This window comes from Protopterus annectens, chromosome 1.part2 (assembly GCF_019279795.1).
Source record: "Protopterus annectens isolate FY-2018-M chromosome 1.part2, PAN1.0, whole genome shotgun sequence".
Taxonomy (NCBI): Eukaryota; Metazoa; Chordata; order Ceratodontiformes; family Protopteridae; genus Protopterus; species Protopterus annectens.
This window is the reverse complement of record NC_056727.1, coordinates 1,113,670,041-1,113,688,642: the sequence shown is the minus strand read 5'-3', so window position 1 is coordinate 1,113,688,642 and position 18,602 is coordinate 1,113,670,041. Positions and strand designations below refer to the sequence as shown.

At 36.9% G+C, this 18,602-nt stretch overlaps 1 protein-coding gene across 2 annotated transcripts in view; it reads right to left on the bottom strand.

Annotated features, from left to right (window-relative positions):
* The window catches only part of LOC122792251 (solute carrier family 22 member 13-like), a 542,188-nt gene that overhangs the window by 443,364 nt on the left and 80,222 nt on the right, over window positions 1-18,602 (bottom strand). For both annotated transcript variants that reach the window (XM_044060001.1, XM_044060002.1), the window contains exon 2: window positions 10,832-10,935. In XM_044060001.1, the coding sequence (XP_043915936.1) occupies window positions 10,832-10,935 (104 nt within the window). The remainder of the gene's footprint in view (window positions 1-10,831; window positions 10,936-18,602) is intronic.

Here is an 18,602-nt window from a genome sequence, read left to right as displayed (position 1 = left end):
TGCCCCATTTGGTATGTACCTCTCAAGGCATCTGCAACAACTGGAAAGGCTGCAGAAATACCTCACTAAAAGAATCACAGGCCTAAAGCAGATGCCCTATGCTGACCGCCTTAAAAAACTCCAGCTATACTCTGTCTCATATCATCTACTTCAAGGCGATCTCTGCTTAACATACAAGGCCATCTCAATCCCAGAGCTGTTGGACATGCTACACTTAAAGAAATAGCAATCCCTCAAAGCCACATGCTCCAGGGATCTAAATCTTGTCATCACAATAAACAAAACATCCTGGAGGGATAGGTTCCTGACCCAGAGACTCCCCAGACTCTGGAATAGACTGCCCATACATGTCAAGCAGAGTGCCTCTTTGGCCCTCTTCAAAAGGAACCTTGATGATTGGATGGGAGAAAGGAAATTCACCCCGGGGATCACATCAGTCACCCTACTAGACAGGGGTCCAGGGAAGTAAATAGTGTGGGAAGAAATAGCCAGGGAATTGTTATGACTAGGCTTGTATAGGCCCTAGGATAGCCTAGTACCAACCTATGAACCTATGAACAGGTGTGTTTTCTTCACTCAGAAATGTCCAAAGTGCTGGAAGCTGAATGGCACCAGTTTCATTTGTGATACTTATGGCAGCCCAAATTAAATTGTTGAGGTTTTGCCTTCAGACGTGAATTATCACTCATTGATAGTAATTTCTGACAGTCATCAATGCCCACTATCAAGTTGTGCACGAATGCAGAATGCAAAAAAATTTGAAAAAAAACAATAATTAAAATAAAGGGTGTGTCGAGCAATGAATAAAACATTTATGGCATTGCCCTGGCACACTCATCCTTTTGACAATGTTTTTCACATGATAACTTGCATTTATGCTATTCATCAACAGGCCTTTTGGTAATCACAATTCTTGAGAAAGGAGCCACACAGCAGATTACATAAGCTCATTGTGACACACCACATATAAGTAATAATGACATATTTTTAAAGGGAGTGTATTCCTGTCATGATTATTACTTGGGAGGTATGCATAATTAATCTAGAATTTATTATAAATATTTCCACATTCACCATCTTACTGATCTTCTTTTCTCACATTTTAGTAAATGTCACTTTTTGCATAATGCATATCAAATTTTGTTACTACTAATAAGAATCGTTGCTTCCAACAGCAAAAGTGTTGTTTCACTGTGAATAGTACCTTGCAGTTACCAAAAAGTAGAATCAAATCCTGCATTATTTTTGCTGTTACACATTACTGCATTAAAACGTTGAACCTCAATAAAGTTTCATAGCAACTGCCTTTTTGCTAATCACTACTAAGCATTTTTAGCATTATACGAATGAAAGTGTAAATTCAATTAAATATGATTAGTGCTATGCTTAAAACAATTTCACAAAGAATATAGGTAACATATTTAAAATTCATTACCTAGAGCTGGGTCAGTCAGTTCATTATAAAAAGTGCATGACAATTCACATTATGACCCTTCTCAGTAAAGTTGTCTGTAAACAAGATTTGAACTTTGAGTTACTTCTGCTGTTTTTTTTTTACCAAACATACTGTATTAATACCTTGAGCCCCAGAGAAAAGTAATCAACTTCTCCATTTTCTTCATTCGCTACTGTCCAGAGAGTTGGTGGAGGAGCAATGACACTAATCACATTTGTGTTACCGACAGGATTCTAAATTAAATTTCTGGGGTTTTGCCTTGTGAAGTGAATCATCGGTCACTGCTAATCACTGCTGACAGTCGCAGCAGTGGAATGTCAGGCTTTGCACAAGGGATGAAGCAAAAAAATAAATAAATAACAGAAAGTGGAAATATGCATATGTGTAAAGATTTTCCAAATCTTTGCTCTTACACTATGAACATGTGATCATTAAGGATCCCTATTTTCACACAGATAACACCCACTCTAGATTTGAACCTTGAAACCATGACATTAACATGAAACAGTGGGATGATTAATAGTATATGCCACATACAGAGAGTGGTTTATGAGACAGTAAAAGTGAAGTCACAAAATGAACAAGTTTGGTAACAAATTTGGTTTCTCCATTTAATAACAAACAAAAGACTGAGTATCCCAGAACCACAGGTCTAAAAAAAATATTCTCTTTTATTTTGTATGGCACTATTCTGATTGGATTGGATAATTCTATAATTAATCTTCAGGCCAATTGTAAATATTGTATATAGTTAGTAATCTTGTTTCATTCATTAGACAATGTATTAATAACTTATATGATAAATCTTTTTTGAAAAATTAATAAAAAACATTTGAGTAAAATATAACTCTGTTTTATTAGCTAGTTAAAATGTTCACAGTTGTCCACTGCTTCTTCAGATTTCCAGTAACAGAATTCTGTTATATTTTAGACTCATGGTTCTGGGATACTTAGTCTTTTGTTTACAGTAAAAGTGAAGTACAGATTCTGAAGCTTTAACATTGTAACACTCTTCTTTTATGGAACATCTATGTTATCAAGTTCTCCTTTTGTTATTTTACAATTCATATATGCATGCTTTTGATATTTGCATCAATTAATCTAACAAATCATGTCACAATAATGACACGTATGAAAGACAAGAGTGTGTTCTTCCCTTTATTCTGTGAGCAGTATGTGTATTTTGATGCATTGGTAAAGTTATGGCATTATGCTTTGCATATATTTAGATATGTCTTGTTTGTATAGGTTTGTTTTCCATCTACTTCACATAACTTACACCCTGTGTACTTACAGGCATGTTTACCTCTTAAACACATATTCAGAAACATATTATAATGTTTTCTCTTCTAAGTAAATCAAAGTAATCTCATATTTATTTTGTTAGTTTATTCTCCCTGACACATCCTCTGTAGTGTGCATCAAAGTGCTGGAGTGATAAATACTCATTTATTCAGTATTCATGCACTAGTGTTAATGAGTCACACTTGCAAGCCCTTAGCAAGCCCCATTTCTCAATACTTATTCTTGTACTGCAACGGCATTTGTACAGCACCATGTAGGTCCCCACACCATTTTACCTGAACACCGCTTCAAGCATCAGGCTTTGTGCCCACTGAATGGTGCACAGCAATAGTTATTCCACTCCACAAAGGGGGAGCCAACACTGATCCTGGGAAATATCGACCTATTAGCCTGATGAACCTGATCTGCAAGGCCATGGAACGTATCATCATGGAACTCATAAACAAAGACATTGGTAACCTCCAAACTCTGGATCCCACCCAGTTCGGGTTTGTGAAAGGCAGATCATAGCTCCTGAACCTGATTGACTTCTTTGAGGCAGTCCCCAAAGCCGTGGATGAGGGTAAGGTGGTTCACTCAGCCTATCTTGACCTCACCAAGGCTTTCAACGCCATCCCTCATTCTGGAATTATAGCTAAACTCACTAAACTAGGTATAAATCCCTACGTCACAAGATGGGTTGCCAAATGGCTCACTGACAGAACCACACTGTAAAAGTTGCAGACTCCAAATCTGAAATCAAAGCAGTGACAAGTGGAGTACCACAGGGTTCTGTCCTGGGACCTCTCCTATTTGGTATCTACTTCTCTAGCCTCTGGCTAATGAAGTTCGCAGATGACTGCAAACTAGGAGCCATAGTCAAGTCCCCAAATGATGTGGACATCCTACAGAAGGGCCTCACTGAGACAGATGCCTGGTGTCAGAGCCATGGCCTCAAGCTGAATGCCAAAAATGCAATGTCATCCCCTTTGGTAAAAACTCTGTAACCATGAACTACCACATAGGCAGCAATCTACTTAACAATGAATGCATGATAAGAGACCTTGGGACCCAGGTGGACAGTAGTCTCTCCTTTGATAGTCACATCGCCACAGTAGTCAGGAAGTCCTTCGACGTGGCACACCTCATCATAAAAGGGTTCTCATCTAGGAAAATAGAGGTCATCGTTGCCCTCTACTCATCACTCATTAGACCCATTATAGAGTACAATGCCCCTTTTGGTATGCACCTCACAAGACATCTGCAGCAGCTGGAAAGGCCACAGAAGTACCTCACAAAGAGGATTACTGGCCTCAAACAAATGCCCTACACTGACCGCCTCAATAAACTCCAGCTTTACTCTGTAGCATATCGCCTACTCCGAGGTGATCTCTGCCTAACATATAAAGCTATGTCAAACCCAGATCTGTTGGACATGCTACACCTAAAGAAATCCCAATCCATCTGAGCTACACGCTCTAGGGACCTAAACCTTGTCACCACAATAAACAGGACATGCTGGAGGGATAGATTCCTGTCCCAGAGACTTCCCATACCCTGGAACAGGCTACCCATCTATGTCAAGCAAAGTTCTTCATTAGCACTCTTCAAGAAAAATCTTGATGAGTGGATGGGAAATAGGAAATACACTCCGGGGATCACTTCTGTGTCTCTGCCCAACAGTGGCACAGGAAAATAACTTTCTTGGGTGGCGTAAGCTATGGAACCTTGCTTACATAGGCCCTTGGGCCGATAGCCTAGTACCTACCTATGAACCTATGAACAGTAATGAGTTGATACATGTTGGGTTAATCAGCACTAAATAAGCACAACCTTGTGCTAAGGCACTTGTATTGTAGAGCAGACTATTTGAATTCATCAGCTTGAGATACTGCTGTTTGAATGCCATAATTGCATTACTTTTTCAGATTTTCATACAAATCATATCAAGGTATTTGATGTTTCTTTACAAATAAATTTTTTAAACAGTTGTGACGACATATTTCAGATAACATTGCATGAAGCCTGACGTTTGTCTATTTTTGTTGATATAGAAGGTATAGCAGTTTTTATATAAAGTATCCTCAGCTGTTACATGTCTTTAAAGTAACATTTCTCTGAGAAGGTAAACATATGTGATAACATTTCCATATAACTAGTAGTAATGTGAAGGTTACATTTTAGAACAACAACATTGTTAAGCCTGTTGCATATGCCTAACATCAACAAAGCCTATCCCAAATGGTAACATTTTCATTTCCTACAACTGATTCGTGTTAATGCTGCTATCTATCGAGAAGTTAGACATGTTCAGCCTTATCAGGTTTGTTATTGCATTGTCATTTTTGGGGGTATACTTATGTATTACATGTGTGCTAATTAGTATTCATATTCATATAGAACTTGAAGTGCAACTCCTAACAGACAGCAACTTTTATACATGATGCACAGTATTGGGCAGATTAATATGTTGCATATGTCACTCATGAGTTACTGTTGACATTCCTGTACAGTTGGGCCATGTTTTCTCTTACTGATGTACAATACTTGCTTATGAGGTGCCCTACATGTGGTGCTCAGAAACTGTGGATCTTGGACTTGTTGTCCTTGTTGCTCTTGACCCCTGGCAATTATATTGTGCAACATGGCACAGAATGTGAGTATTTTGGGTGAGCTGGCTAGGTCGTATCACAGAGTACCACCAGAAGAGTCTAGACATCGGAACCTTGATTTGAGCAAGCCAAATACAAGCTTGATAATATCTCTTGTTTGAGCATGGCAATCCTTTATTCTTGCTCAGTGGTGTTGTCTGGATTTCTCATGGGTGTCATGAGCCAAAGTTCTAATGCATAACCTGCATCCTCCACTAGATGCCCTTTTGGAAATCTCTCATAGAAAATCTTACATACAGGTTATAGATGTATCATATGTGTGACTCAGGAAAACTGTCAGGGTTACCTTCACGCATATTGCATATCACCCTTTGGGCATTACAGACAACTTGACAATTGATAGAATGGTGTCCTTTCCTGTTGATGCACCTCCTGCCCTGTTCATCTGGAGGGGGGATATTTCTATGTATGTGTGCAGTTGATGACCCCCAGGACTTCAGGGAAGTGTGCTATGGCACAGATATGTTGCATGGTTGTAGTGCTCTCCCCTGAGGTATGTGGAAACCGGATATGATCCCTTACATGTTGTAGCATTGCATTTAGAAATTGATGTAATAATCTGGAGGTTGAGGCCTGTGTGACACCCCTAATATATCCCCTGTGGGTCTCTGAAAAGTGTGTTTAATTGTATACATAATGCTATACATGCCTTGGTTTCCAGTTGGATGAGTTCTCCATGTTTTCCCCGAGGCCTCAGATGAGGACGACACAGGTCACATGTTTCCCTAAGGCATCTGTGTCTACCCTGCAGTGCTCTACAATTTCTGTATCATGAAGTCCCTGATAAGTCAAATGGGGTCTAAAGATCCTTCCCCTTCTTGGCAAAGGTCTGGCAGCAGCAGCAGCACCATGTATTAAAGCCTGTAGCACATACAGGTTAATATTAGCAGCAGCAACCTGTAACATTTTCTTTTGTGTTCATTGCTGTACTCCAGAGAGCATTTTAACTGAATCCAAGAGAGTCCACAGAATGCACACATGCATTTTACATGTTCCTTAATTGCTGTGCAATGTTGAATTGCTTCATTAGCATTTATTTCACTTATGCATGCCTTCATTAGCATAATCTGCCACTTACCCTTGTTTTGAAGGTTGGCATGGCATGCACAGCCATTTGATGAAAACTAATTTGCAAGCTTGCTACTGCATGACATGCACCACTCAGTGTGATGTGACTATTTTTTATGATAATTTACCTGGATTTCTATTGTATTGTTTGTAAATGGTGTACATGGTGGTGTTATAATGTACATTATATATAAAAACATTTAATTTGCTTTAATATGTGTTCGGTATATATATATATATATATATATATATATATATATATATATATAAATAAAAGCTTATTGTATTTTTTAACTTAGTGTTTCAACAGAAATACATTTTTATAACTTTTGAAAATAAGAATGAACAGAAAAGATATGGAAACTCTTAGACACTAATGGTGATGGAGCAAGTGCTTGCAGATGACAGCAGGGAAATTATTTGATTATCAAGGTTCTCTACCAGCATTTTTGAACTGATCACAGTAATTCTGATGTACAAAATGCTTTAATAGATCCACTTGTACTTTTACTTTTTAATCACACCCAGCAATACAAGGCTCTGTCACACCGTACAGCTGGAGCTGCTATATGTAACTGCTTTTGTTTTATTTATGCCTTCGGGTACTGCTCTCTGTAACAAGAATGATATTTCTAATTTTGTGTTTACATTGCTAGCAATCTTCATTTCAATATTCCAGCATTTTTGGTGTCAGTTTGGAAATATTCTTTAATGACCAAGATCTTATAGCATTTTAAGAGAGGAGTTTTTATGTATTTTGCATAATTTGTCATTGTTTTTAAACGTGTAAGTCTGAGTGGTGGTATCCCATAGCCCTACTGGAAGTAGCAGATTTATGTTCTTAGGTATTCAAATTCCTTACTAGTTAGCCATCCAGATCTTTGGCTACATGAACCTATATTTTAAGAGCCTTTGTCTAGATTTTAGTTGTCTGCAAGTTGAGAGGTATATGTGGGAGTGACTGTCCTGGCAGTGGGATGTGTATGATATTTGTATTAGTCCAGAGTTATCTTCACACATACTGCATATGACCCATCTACTAGTGTTTGTATTACATGTATGAAATCATTTATTCCCATTGTGTTATATTTCTGAGGTCCAGGTGTGGAAGGAGAGGCATTGAGACCATGCTTACTTCAGTCAATGCTTGACAAATCCTCTGGTGGTGGGTCACCTGTGGCCACCAGGGCCACCTTTCATCTGGATAATGGTTCCATTTCTGGAGGCGACCTGCAGAGTTCAGTGGTGCTAATCTTTGTATAATTTCTATCGAGCAAAGTGTGTTTGTGTGTGTGTGTGTGTGTGTGTGTGTGTGTGTGTGTGTGTGTGTGTGTGTGTGTGCGTGTGTGCATGTGTGGGTCCCCGGTCAGAAGTATGAAAGCTCATACAAGTGAATGTCAAAAGACCGAACCAGGAATGTTGAAAACCCAGAAGGTCAGGAAAAAAAAAACACAACATCTGAGTTTTTGCAGGGGGAAGGCCCCCCTATACCCCCCACACCCCCTTGTTGATTATATATACAAACTCTGAGATCACAGTGCAGTGGGGAAAGGAGCAAAATCCCAATCCTCACTGCATCTCGATCCTGCACAATCCAGAACTTTGCTGCCCGACCTCCTGGGTTTTTGATGTTCTCAGTTTGGTCTTTTGATGTTCACTCTTGTGAGATTTCATCCTTCTGATAGGGAACCATGCGAGTGAGTGTGTGTGTGTGTGTGTGTGTGTGTGTGTGTGTGTGTCTGTGTGTGTGTGTGTGTGTGTGTGTGTGTGTGTGTGTGTGTGTATTTCTATATATATATATATATATATATATATATATATATATATATATATATATATATATATATATATATAGTTCCCCTTTATAATCTCGAAATACTGAAATCTCGAATCCCGAGACAATAAAGGCGAATTTTTAAAATAGCAAAAGTGCATAATCGCAAATTCGAATATCTCGAATTCATGGTATTGGCTTTATGCTTCATTACGTCCTGTGTTTTCTATGCATGGTGTTGTGTGCGGATTTAGGTGCGATTTAAGGTAAGTGAGTGTTTTATAAGGGTTTTGGGTGAAAGTTTGAATGTATGTGAATGTGTTTGTAAGTTGTATGTGTGGGTTAGGGTAGGAAGGTGAAAGTATGAGTGTGTAAGTGTTGGATGTGTTGGTGTTTGTATATGTGTGATGTCTGTGTCTGTGTGCAAGGGACTGTGGAATGTCTGGGTGTGAGTTTGCTGTCTTTTCCTGTTTGTGTGATCTCAGAGTTAGTAGTGGGTGTGGGGGTGCATGGGGGCTTGCCCCCTGCTTATATGTAGTGTAGGTGTTTTGATTTGTGTTGTTGTGTTTGTGTATGTAGTGTGGGTAGGATAGTGTATGTGTTGTGTGTGGTGTGTATGTGTTCGCAATTTCGTATTTCGCAGTTTTGAGGTTTTGGGATTTGTTTGTGTGGTTTTCCTCTGGGTGCTCCAGTTTCCTCCCATGTTACAAAGACATGCATCTGGAGTGTTTCTCCAGGGCCTCTGCTGAAAATTGGTTTCTTTCCAAGTTGGACTTTCCTGATAAACAAATGTAAAATAAACACACACACACACACGCACACACGCAAACACGCACACACACACGCACACACACACACACACACACACACACACACACACACACACACACACACACACACACACACACACATATACACAAAGAGAAAGAGTTTAGATCAGTCCTTCAAAATGCATTTCATTGCAACTTATTCCAGTGAGTAAATTGCACTGATATCTGAATCCAGTGAGTGAAATGGAACACTAAAACACAAAATCAGTGCTAAATAAAACACAACCAGTCCACAAGGACCAAGCACAACTAAACAAAAAAATAAAAAAAAAATCAGTTCTTGTTTAACACTATCCACAAAGGGGTTTGTACCCCAACATTTCCAGAAAATATACTATGAAATTGCATGTAGGTCCAAAAAAGAAATAAAACATCATCACTGTAACTAACAAAGAAAACTGTGACAATGAGCAGAAATTAAACACTACTTTTTCTGATGGGCAATCCCTGTGGTCCCCTGGTATACCTAAGTATATTAATTCTGATATCAGAAACCAGTGAAGTAAAGGAAAACTTCCCTTCCCTACTGCTGGATGAGACACTCTCACTAAAAACAAAGGATTTACTATAGTTAACCATGTGTCTCTCAGCTGAAATGACACTAATCTAAACTGAAATGTCTTAATCCTTAGGAGGTCACTGTTTCTAAACAGTAATACACTCTTGAGATCTCACATGATACAAAAGCAGTTTCCTTTTTGCATGGGGCCTCCTGCACCCCACACTGATCTTGAGGCAAGCCCTATAACCCCAGATCTGAATATATACCTATTCAGAGGTCACATAAACTGAAAGAAGAAGGAAAATGTAAAAAAAAAAAAAAACATGAGCAAAACACATTCTTCTCCATTTTCTCTGACACTGCAATGCATCCAATGTGTGACCTAGGTTGCCCCAGTTTAGTGAATCATTGACAAGCAGAAAGTTTTGATCTTTCAGTTTTATTGTTCTGAGACTCAGTCTTTCTAGATATCATTATGTGTATCTTTCCCAAAATGAAACATTTTCCAAAAGAAGCCAGTGAAACAGATTTTGGTACTATGCACAAAACCTTTATGAATATATATATATTTCCCTCCGTCTCTCTTTTTCTATATATAATGCATGGACATAGACCTAAATATATACATACATATATGCATATGTTTGTGTGTGTGTGTGTGTGTGTGTGTGTGTGTGTGTGTGTGTGTGTGTGTGTGTGTGTGTGTATATATATATATATATATATATATATATATATATATATATATATATATATATATATATATATATATATACATACATGGGTGCGTTACCTATTATTAAACATACCCAATGTTGATGTCTGGTCAGCACCATTTGGTTGATAGTCAGCATGTGCACAAGACTGACAATCCTTGGGTAGCAGAATATTTCCTTTCCTTGGGGACTATGTATTCTCAGAGTTAGCATACGTAATTAGGATGGGACTGGGGAGTCATGGAGGGCTTGCTCCCACTGAAAAAATAAGTGGTTTTGGTTTAACCTGTTCCAGGGTAATCCTCGGAACATGCACAGTATGTGTCAATGTTCCATGTTTTGACATTTTGAAATCGACATTGTAGTAGTCGACATTATGTATGTTGAACGACTGAGAATACTTAGGTATAGAGAGTATACAACATATAAACATATAAAGTTATACAGATATATAGATACACATTTGTGTGTGAGGAAGATTCACAAACTCATGCATCCAATATTGCGAAACATGGCACTGTTTACTTACCTATCTGCCAAAGCTCCAAACACAAGTGCTCCTGAAAGGACTCCCAGCATGTAGATGGAGGAGCCAGCATTGTTCAGGCTAGCGTTGTCACATACAAGATCCCACTAAAGAAGGTTAAAGAAATAAGAAAACAAATACACTTCCATTAGACAGGGCAAAAACTGTGTTTTCAAGTCTGAGTAATAAAGACAACCACACAGGTACTTTCACAAAATCAAGCTTTCATTAATAGAATAAATTATGCTATTTGAATAAGTAACAAGATTAGGCACACTTATAGTGAATAAGAAGCAGGGGGTCCAGTTTGTCCATTCCTTTGCAATAGCTGATGCAAATTAGTCTTTTCATTGTAACAAGATTTCTGTGTCCCCTAATATTTTTATGCCTCCCCTTCCAGTTTCCTTACCTTGCTTTGTCATTTGGGGTCTACACTATGCATCTGCCATTTTTCTTCTGGCGAAATGGTTTCTTTTAATATGTCTAATACAATGTTAATATTACTAAAATATTTTTTCTGTTCAAGTATATCATTTACATAACTGAGTTATTTTAGAATTCCTATAACTCAGCCCTCCACATTTAACTATTTGGCTAGGTAGAGTCCAGTCATTCAATCTTTTCTTTCATGTAAATTTTTTTTTTTGCTAGGGATTTACACCAGCTCTATTACCCAGCATTGAACTCTCTCTGCTCTCTCTGTATATGTAAATCACAAACGAAGGATAGGCGGAGAAAGAGAAATGTACACTACTAAAACTTAAAACATTTAATATATATTGTGAGCGCTTTCATCTGAAAATAATATTCTGGACTTCATCAGACAATAAAACTCAAGACACTAACAAATTTAAATAGTACTCCTACATCATCAAGTGGCACCAAAAAGGAAATTGCATCATTGCTTCAAATATCATTGATCTAATCAAAAAAGCATTCATTTGAATCACATGTTCATACACAACCAAGTCTCATCCTAAGTAGTAAAATTATATACTGTACTGTAAGTACTGTAAGTGCTGTACTTATGCAACTTATCTTTCCAGTGCCCTCATTTTTAGTAAACATTGAATAGAGCATAAGTCATTTAATCCAGGGAAACTGTACACATTCAGCTTCACCTGCCATAACAACTCATTACGTTCCAGTTTCAAAAACCAAGGACCACACCGTGCATCTTTCAGAATTTGGTCAATTACCTGGAATTTAAAATGGTGGCCTAGGTTTAAAAAAACATGTCTAGCCAAAGCTTTATGGGGATTCAATTTACCAATATTGTATATATGTTCAAATAAACGCTCCCTCAGTTTGCATTCAGTTTTACCTCCATAAAAACTTTCACAACACTGGCACTTGACTAAATATGTCACCCCCTTGGAGTTATAGTTAAATCTACCTTTTATATAGTACTTGTTGTTATGTATTACAAAGGTACTACTAGTGTTGATATACTTACAATATGGGCAGGCTTCACATTTATACATACCTGGAGATCTCACTGATGGGGTTCTCCTACACTCCAAAATAGCCTTGAAATGAATCCCTTTCTTAAATATACACATAGGCTTTTCCATCAATTTAAGTCTAATGGAACTGTCATCCATTAGAAAATCCCAATTTTTGTTGAAAACATTTCTTAAATTGTAAGAGTCTACACTAAAGGGGGTAATGAAACTCAAGCTATGGCTAGTTCTCCCTAAATGATCCCCCCTAAATGATTGTGGACCCTCAGGTACATTCATTCCACCCATGTTAGTAGTTAGACTAGGGTTAAAAATAGCCTCTGATTCTCTTCCCATGTACTTCTTCAATTAGTTGGTCCACCAAATCTAAGGGGTAATGTCGTTTACAAAATATACCCCTCAAATTCTCACACTCACTTAAAAAATCGTTATCTAATGACATCATCCTGGCTGCTCTGACCAACTGGCCCTTGACCACGGATCATTTCTGATGTAAGGGTTAAGAGCTAGTAAATTGCAAAAAGAAATTCGAGTAAGTACTCTTTCTATAGATCTTTGAGAAATATTTACAGTTCACTATATCCTTATTTAATTCCACATCCAAAAAGGGGATTGTTTCCGAATTAAAATGAGAAGTAAATTCCAGAAAGTGTGTGGAATCATTAAGGTACTTCAACAGGTTCAATTCCGTCTCAATACTGGCTTTAAGGATGATAAAAATGTCATCCAAATAGCGCATGTAAAAATAAAGTTGTGAATTTAGTTGAATTTCCAAAAACAAATTCACGCTCCCAGAATACCATTACAGTATTAGCAAAGCTGGCTCCACATGGTGAACCCATCATGACCCCTCTCTTTTGAAGATAATAATGACCCTCAAAACATAAAAAATTATTTGTTGGTGTAATATCCAACAGTTCTTCCACCAAACTAATGTCCTCAGAGGGTGCTCCTTTACTTACCAGAAATTCAGTTACCCATTGCATACCCAAGTCTTGTGGGATAATTGTATACAAATGCCTGACGTCAATTGTCAGGAAGTTATAATCTGCTTTAAATTCCAAATTGTTAACACATTTGAGAAAGGACCAAGAGTCCTTACAGATCTGGGGTTCACCAATTAAATTTTTTTTCAATATACTATCAACCAGTTTAGCACAGGCATAAGTGATGGAATTCCATGCATCAACTATGGGGCATAATGGGGGGTCATCTAGGTCTTTATGGATTTTGGGGATACAAAAAATCACAGGGGTTACTGGTGAAGCTATATTGAGAAAATTATATAAAGCCATATCAATATGAGAATCAATAAATAAATTGTTGATATGTGATCTAATTTGCTGATAAGCTCCATTAATTTTATTTAAAGAAACAGGTTCATAAGTATCCATGTGTAAATGGAATGCCTCTGTAGACAGCAGATTCCGAGGGGGTTGAGGCTATGGAGGTTCCCAAATAGTTTGGAATGTAATTCTCCATTTTTCTTTGACTTGGTGAAATTCTTTGATAAGCAGGGTTGTGACTTTCTGGAGATGTTAATAAAATATTATTTTAATATAACTGAAAGATTAGTAGTTGGGTTGTGGCTCATGTAAATCTTAAAGATGATATCAGTTTATTCAGATGACCACTGAAAAGCCTGACCCAATTTTCCCAGAGCACTGTCTGGTTAAGTGAATTGCTCAGAGACACACAGCAGACAAATAGGAGCTGAAGGAATCAAATTGTGGCATACACAAACAAATTTAATAACAGGTCACAGCATTAATATCATATTAACTGTCAGACTTGGGTGCTCATGAAGCAGCAGCTGCAGGCTCACTTTCTAAAACAGGCCCTTAGTGAACATATTTAATTATTTGATATAACAATGAGTTCAATTGATTTCTACTAGCTTTTTATTTATTTATTTATTCATAGAGATGTTGGGTTCTTGTAAGCTACTTTGCTAAAAAAACAAAGCTGCAAAAAGATTTGAATGTTAATTGTAAACGCCACTTTAAAACTACAAGACATTTACTGCTGAACTGGCTGTTTTCATCATTTGAAGGAAGAGTAATTTCATTAGCTTCCCTGTAAATGGTGTCAAAGATATCTTGTCATTTGTTCAGCACATTTCAGAAGTATCCATTGTGAAAATGGCATTGTATTGCCTTATTCCTTCATATTTGAGAGTAAACCATTGTACTTACTGAATTAGTTTACAACAGTATTGCCACTGGGGGGGGGGGGGTCTGTAGCACAATCATCTGCTTATGCTCTGTATACTCTCATGTAGTAAAACCCATGCATTTGCTTTGTACCATTATGCATATTTTGAACATATACTGCATTCTGTGTTTGTTTGCCCCTGGCTTGACTGATAAAAGCATCCACCTGTATCAGTGGACTTACCTTGAAACCAAGAAAAATTATAGATAAAAGGATCCAGCCCTTATTTATAATTAAAAATTTAATTTCACTTTCCTTAAAACCACAAAAAACTTTCCAGTGTAAGTGTATTCCATCTAAAAATCATATGCAGACATACCTAGCCCCAGTTTTATGCTGATCAAGTAATAAAAAGATATCATATATATGTGTGTTATAAATGTGTTCTAATCAAGTTCTCTTGAGATGCTCTTTATTATTATTATTATTATTATTAACTAATGTCTTTCGGCTTTTCCCAGTTAGGGGTCGCCACAGTGGAACTCCGGTCCGCTAATGATTGGTAGTGGATTTTTACTTTGCTGAGGTGCCAGCCTGATGCCCAACCTTCAAAGAAGGCACACCCATTCATGCACGCACCTACCTGCATGTCTTTAAATGTCACTTGACTATGGGGAGGACATGCAGACTCCACATAGAAGGCGTCCCAGCCAAGAATCGAACCGGAGAACCTCTTGCTGTGATTTATTATTATTATTATTATTATTATTATTAAATAATGCATAAGATGGATTAACAGTACTCAAATGTAAAATACTATACAACACCTGTCTTCTGGATAGTACATAAATAACTAGTGTAGTATGCAGTTGTTATTGATCAGATATAGAAATGAAAGCAAAAACTGTGGTTGTACTAGAAATCAAAGAACAAGACATGCAGTTACCTTAAATGATTAACAGTAAAACTAACATTTGAGCAACACATTTCCAGGAACATGTATTGGACTGTTGTCTTTGTGCCTTTTTAGTAATTACTTTTGTTATCTATCTAGTTGCTAGTTTTACTTGTTAGATAATGTCTGCTAGGCATAAATGCTGATCCTACATTTCAGAAAAAAATATTTCACTTGGTCAGACCATCTCAGCATACAAGTGGAAATTACAACTGTTAAATTTAGGACAGGATTCCCCAGTCATGCATGCTTTTCATCTGTAGGTGAAGTCAATTGTGACAGATTGGAAGCAACAAATCTGAAAGTAATATTTTAGTTAATACGTTCCATTTCTGCACCTGGTATATAAGAGAGAGAGAAGTATTTATTATCACAGAAATGTCCCAAATATCCAAGGAGAAATGGAGACAGGTAATGTAGAAAGGAAAGAAAAGCAAAAAAGGTAATTGGGAAATGTGCAAAATTCAAATGAATACCTCGTTTGTATGGTGTTTGTGCTTATGTGCATGTGCGCGATTGTGTATGTGTGTGTATATGTATGTGTACGTGAGTGTGCGCACACTATGTAGAAGAATGCATGTGTGCATGCATGTGCCTCTTTATGTGCCTATATGTCTGCACACAAATGCTTAGGCATGTGTGTATGTGCATGTGTGTGTGTGTGTGTGTGTGTGTGTGTGTGTGTGTGTGTGTGTGTGTGTGTGAGAGTGTGCAAAATTGGCTGAAGGTCACTGTCACTGACAGAAGACACTACAGGGAGTAATCTCCCTTACCCCAAAGTGCAGCAATTTGCAACTCCTAAAAAGAACAAACTGGTAAAATAACAAAAAACAAGCAGGCTGTAAGTACTCCAAACCACACTATGTATTGTGAGCACTTTCATCAGAGACAATGCTCCAACTTCATCAGACAAAAGAAAATACATCAATTAACCACTTTATATACTTACAAGTGGATGCAATTAAATCAATCACAAATTAACCATCCGTAAATTACATTTACTAATTCATGCAGGGTTATAAAAAACATCTAACAACATTATGGCAACAGTAAACAATTCAACTAATACAAGATATATTCTCTGTTTACAATATGTATACGTAAAACCATATACAAAACATATCAGAAATCTATACATAAATACATGCATATAATAAAAACATATACGTTAAAGATTAAAAATTAACAAGGTGTAATACCCTTTCAGCTGAAATACTAGGGGAGCTAAACACATTGGTATAGCACAAGCAAAAACAAACTAAAAATCCACGAAAACAGGTAGAGGGAAGCAAGGCAGCAAACACCAACAGATGAAAGTTAATCTTCTTTAATACAGATAAAATGTGAAGCGCTTTTCTTTTGAGACTGTGCTCAAACTTCTTCAGACAAACTGATTACACAAATCACAAGTATATATATCAATTAGGTGAGCTGCTCACACAAGCACTACATCAATTAAGCAATTGAAAACTGCACCAAGGTAATAAAGCATTTAAAGGTATATAAAACAAAACTGCCTAAATGCTCTTAATACATGTTTGTACTTAAAACCACCTTCAACTGTTGCAAAATAAAATAAAAAATAAAAATAAAAATATAACCGTCCAACATGTTGATTAAATAACCTACTGAGGCTATATATATATATATATATATATATATATATATATATATATATATATATATATAAACTAATGTATACTGCAAAAAATAAAAAATATATAATGTAAAAAAATATAAAAAATGTGAAAAGTATATATGTATATATATGCATCTTATCTTGATAAACTTTTAAGTTTTAAAACACTGACAATAGAACAGCATTCATTAAGTCCAGGGGTATTATACGCATTTAATCTAACTTGCCACATAAGTTCTAATTCTTCCAATTTTAATGGAGTAGGGCCTCCCCTAGGATCTTCGTGAATCTGATCTATTATCATAAATTTAAATTTGTGGTCCGGGTTGACACTGACATGCTTAGCCAGAGCATTGTCGAGTATATTCTTCTGAATTGCATAAATATGTTCATACAAACGGTCATGGAGACGTCTCTCTGTTTTCCCTATGTAGAACGATAAACAATTCTGGCATTGTGCTAGATAAACTATCATTTTAGAATTGCAATTCACTCGACATTTCAAAAAGTATTGATGGTTGTGAATAATGAATGTATTAGATTCACTAACATATTGGCAGTAGTTACAAGACTGACACTTGAACATACCCAGTGTTTTTGGGTATGTGCGTTGGCATTGCTTGAAAAGGGACTTTAAATTTTTTGCCCGACGTGACCACTGGTCTGTCGCCAACTTTATTGAAAATACTGAAATCACTTTTAAAGACAGCCCAATTTTTACATAAAATTTCATAACAAGACTTACTATTAATACTGAAAGTAGTGATAATGATGGAACATGACCCGTAGGTTCACATGGTGTATTAATGTCATCTATTGAAACATTAACTGCACTACTATTCTGTACCACTTCTGCATTCGTAGAATTAATATTTAATAAAGGTTTAAATAACTGCCTATTCTGTTTGGACCCCACTTCTTCTATAAGTTCATTAATCAGATTCTCAGGATAGCCTCGGTGGATGAACATATTTTTTAATAAACGACATTCTTCAATGAAGTCAGCATCAAGAGTTGACATGCGGGCTGCCCTGACTAACTGGCCCTTAACTACAGCTCACTTCTGGTGCTGAGGATGACAGCTAGAATAATGCAAAAACTCATTAAAATATGTGCTTTTTCTATGTATCTTAGCTGTATACCTCTGAAGAGAAGAATTTTTAGTTAATAAAATGTCAAGGTATGCTATAGAATCCATACTAAAAGAAGATGTAAACTTTAGGAAGTCTGTGGTGCTGTTGAAATAGTCGACTACCATGTCACTAATGGCTCTGTCACCTTTAAGTAAAATAAAAATGTCATCAAGGTAACGTGTATAGAAAATGAACACATCTTTGTAATCGGAATTAGATAAAACAAAAGAGTGTTCCCAATGAGCCATTACCAGATTGGCTATACTAGCACCACAGGGGGAGCCCATTGCTACCCCAACCTTTTGCAGATAAAATTCATTATTAAACATGAAAAAGTTATTGTTAAGAACAATATCCAAAAGTTCTTCAACTAGGTCGAGTTCTATTCTGGTACACCCTTTTGCTCTTAAATCCAGCCTGATCCAATCAT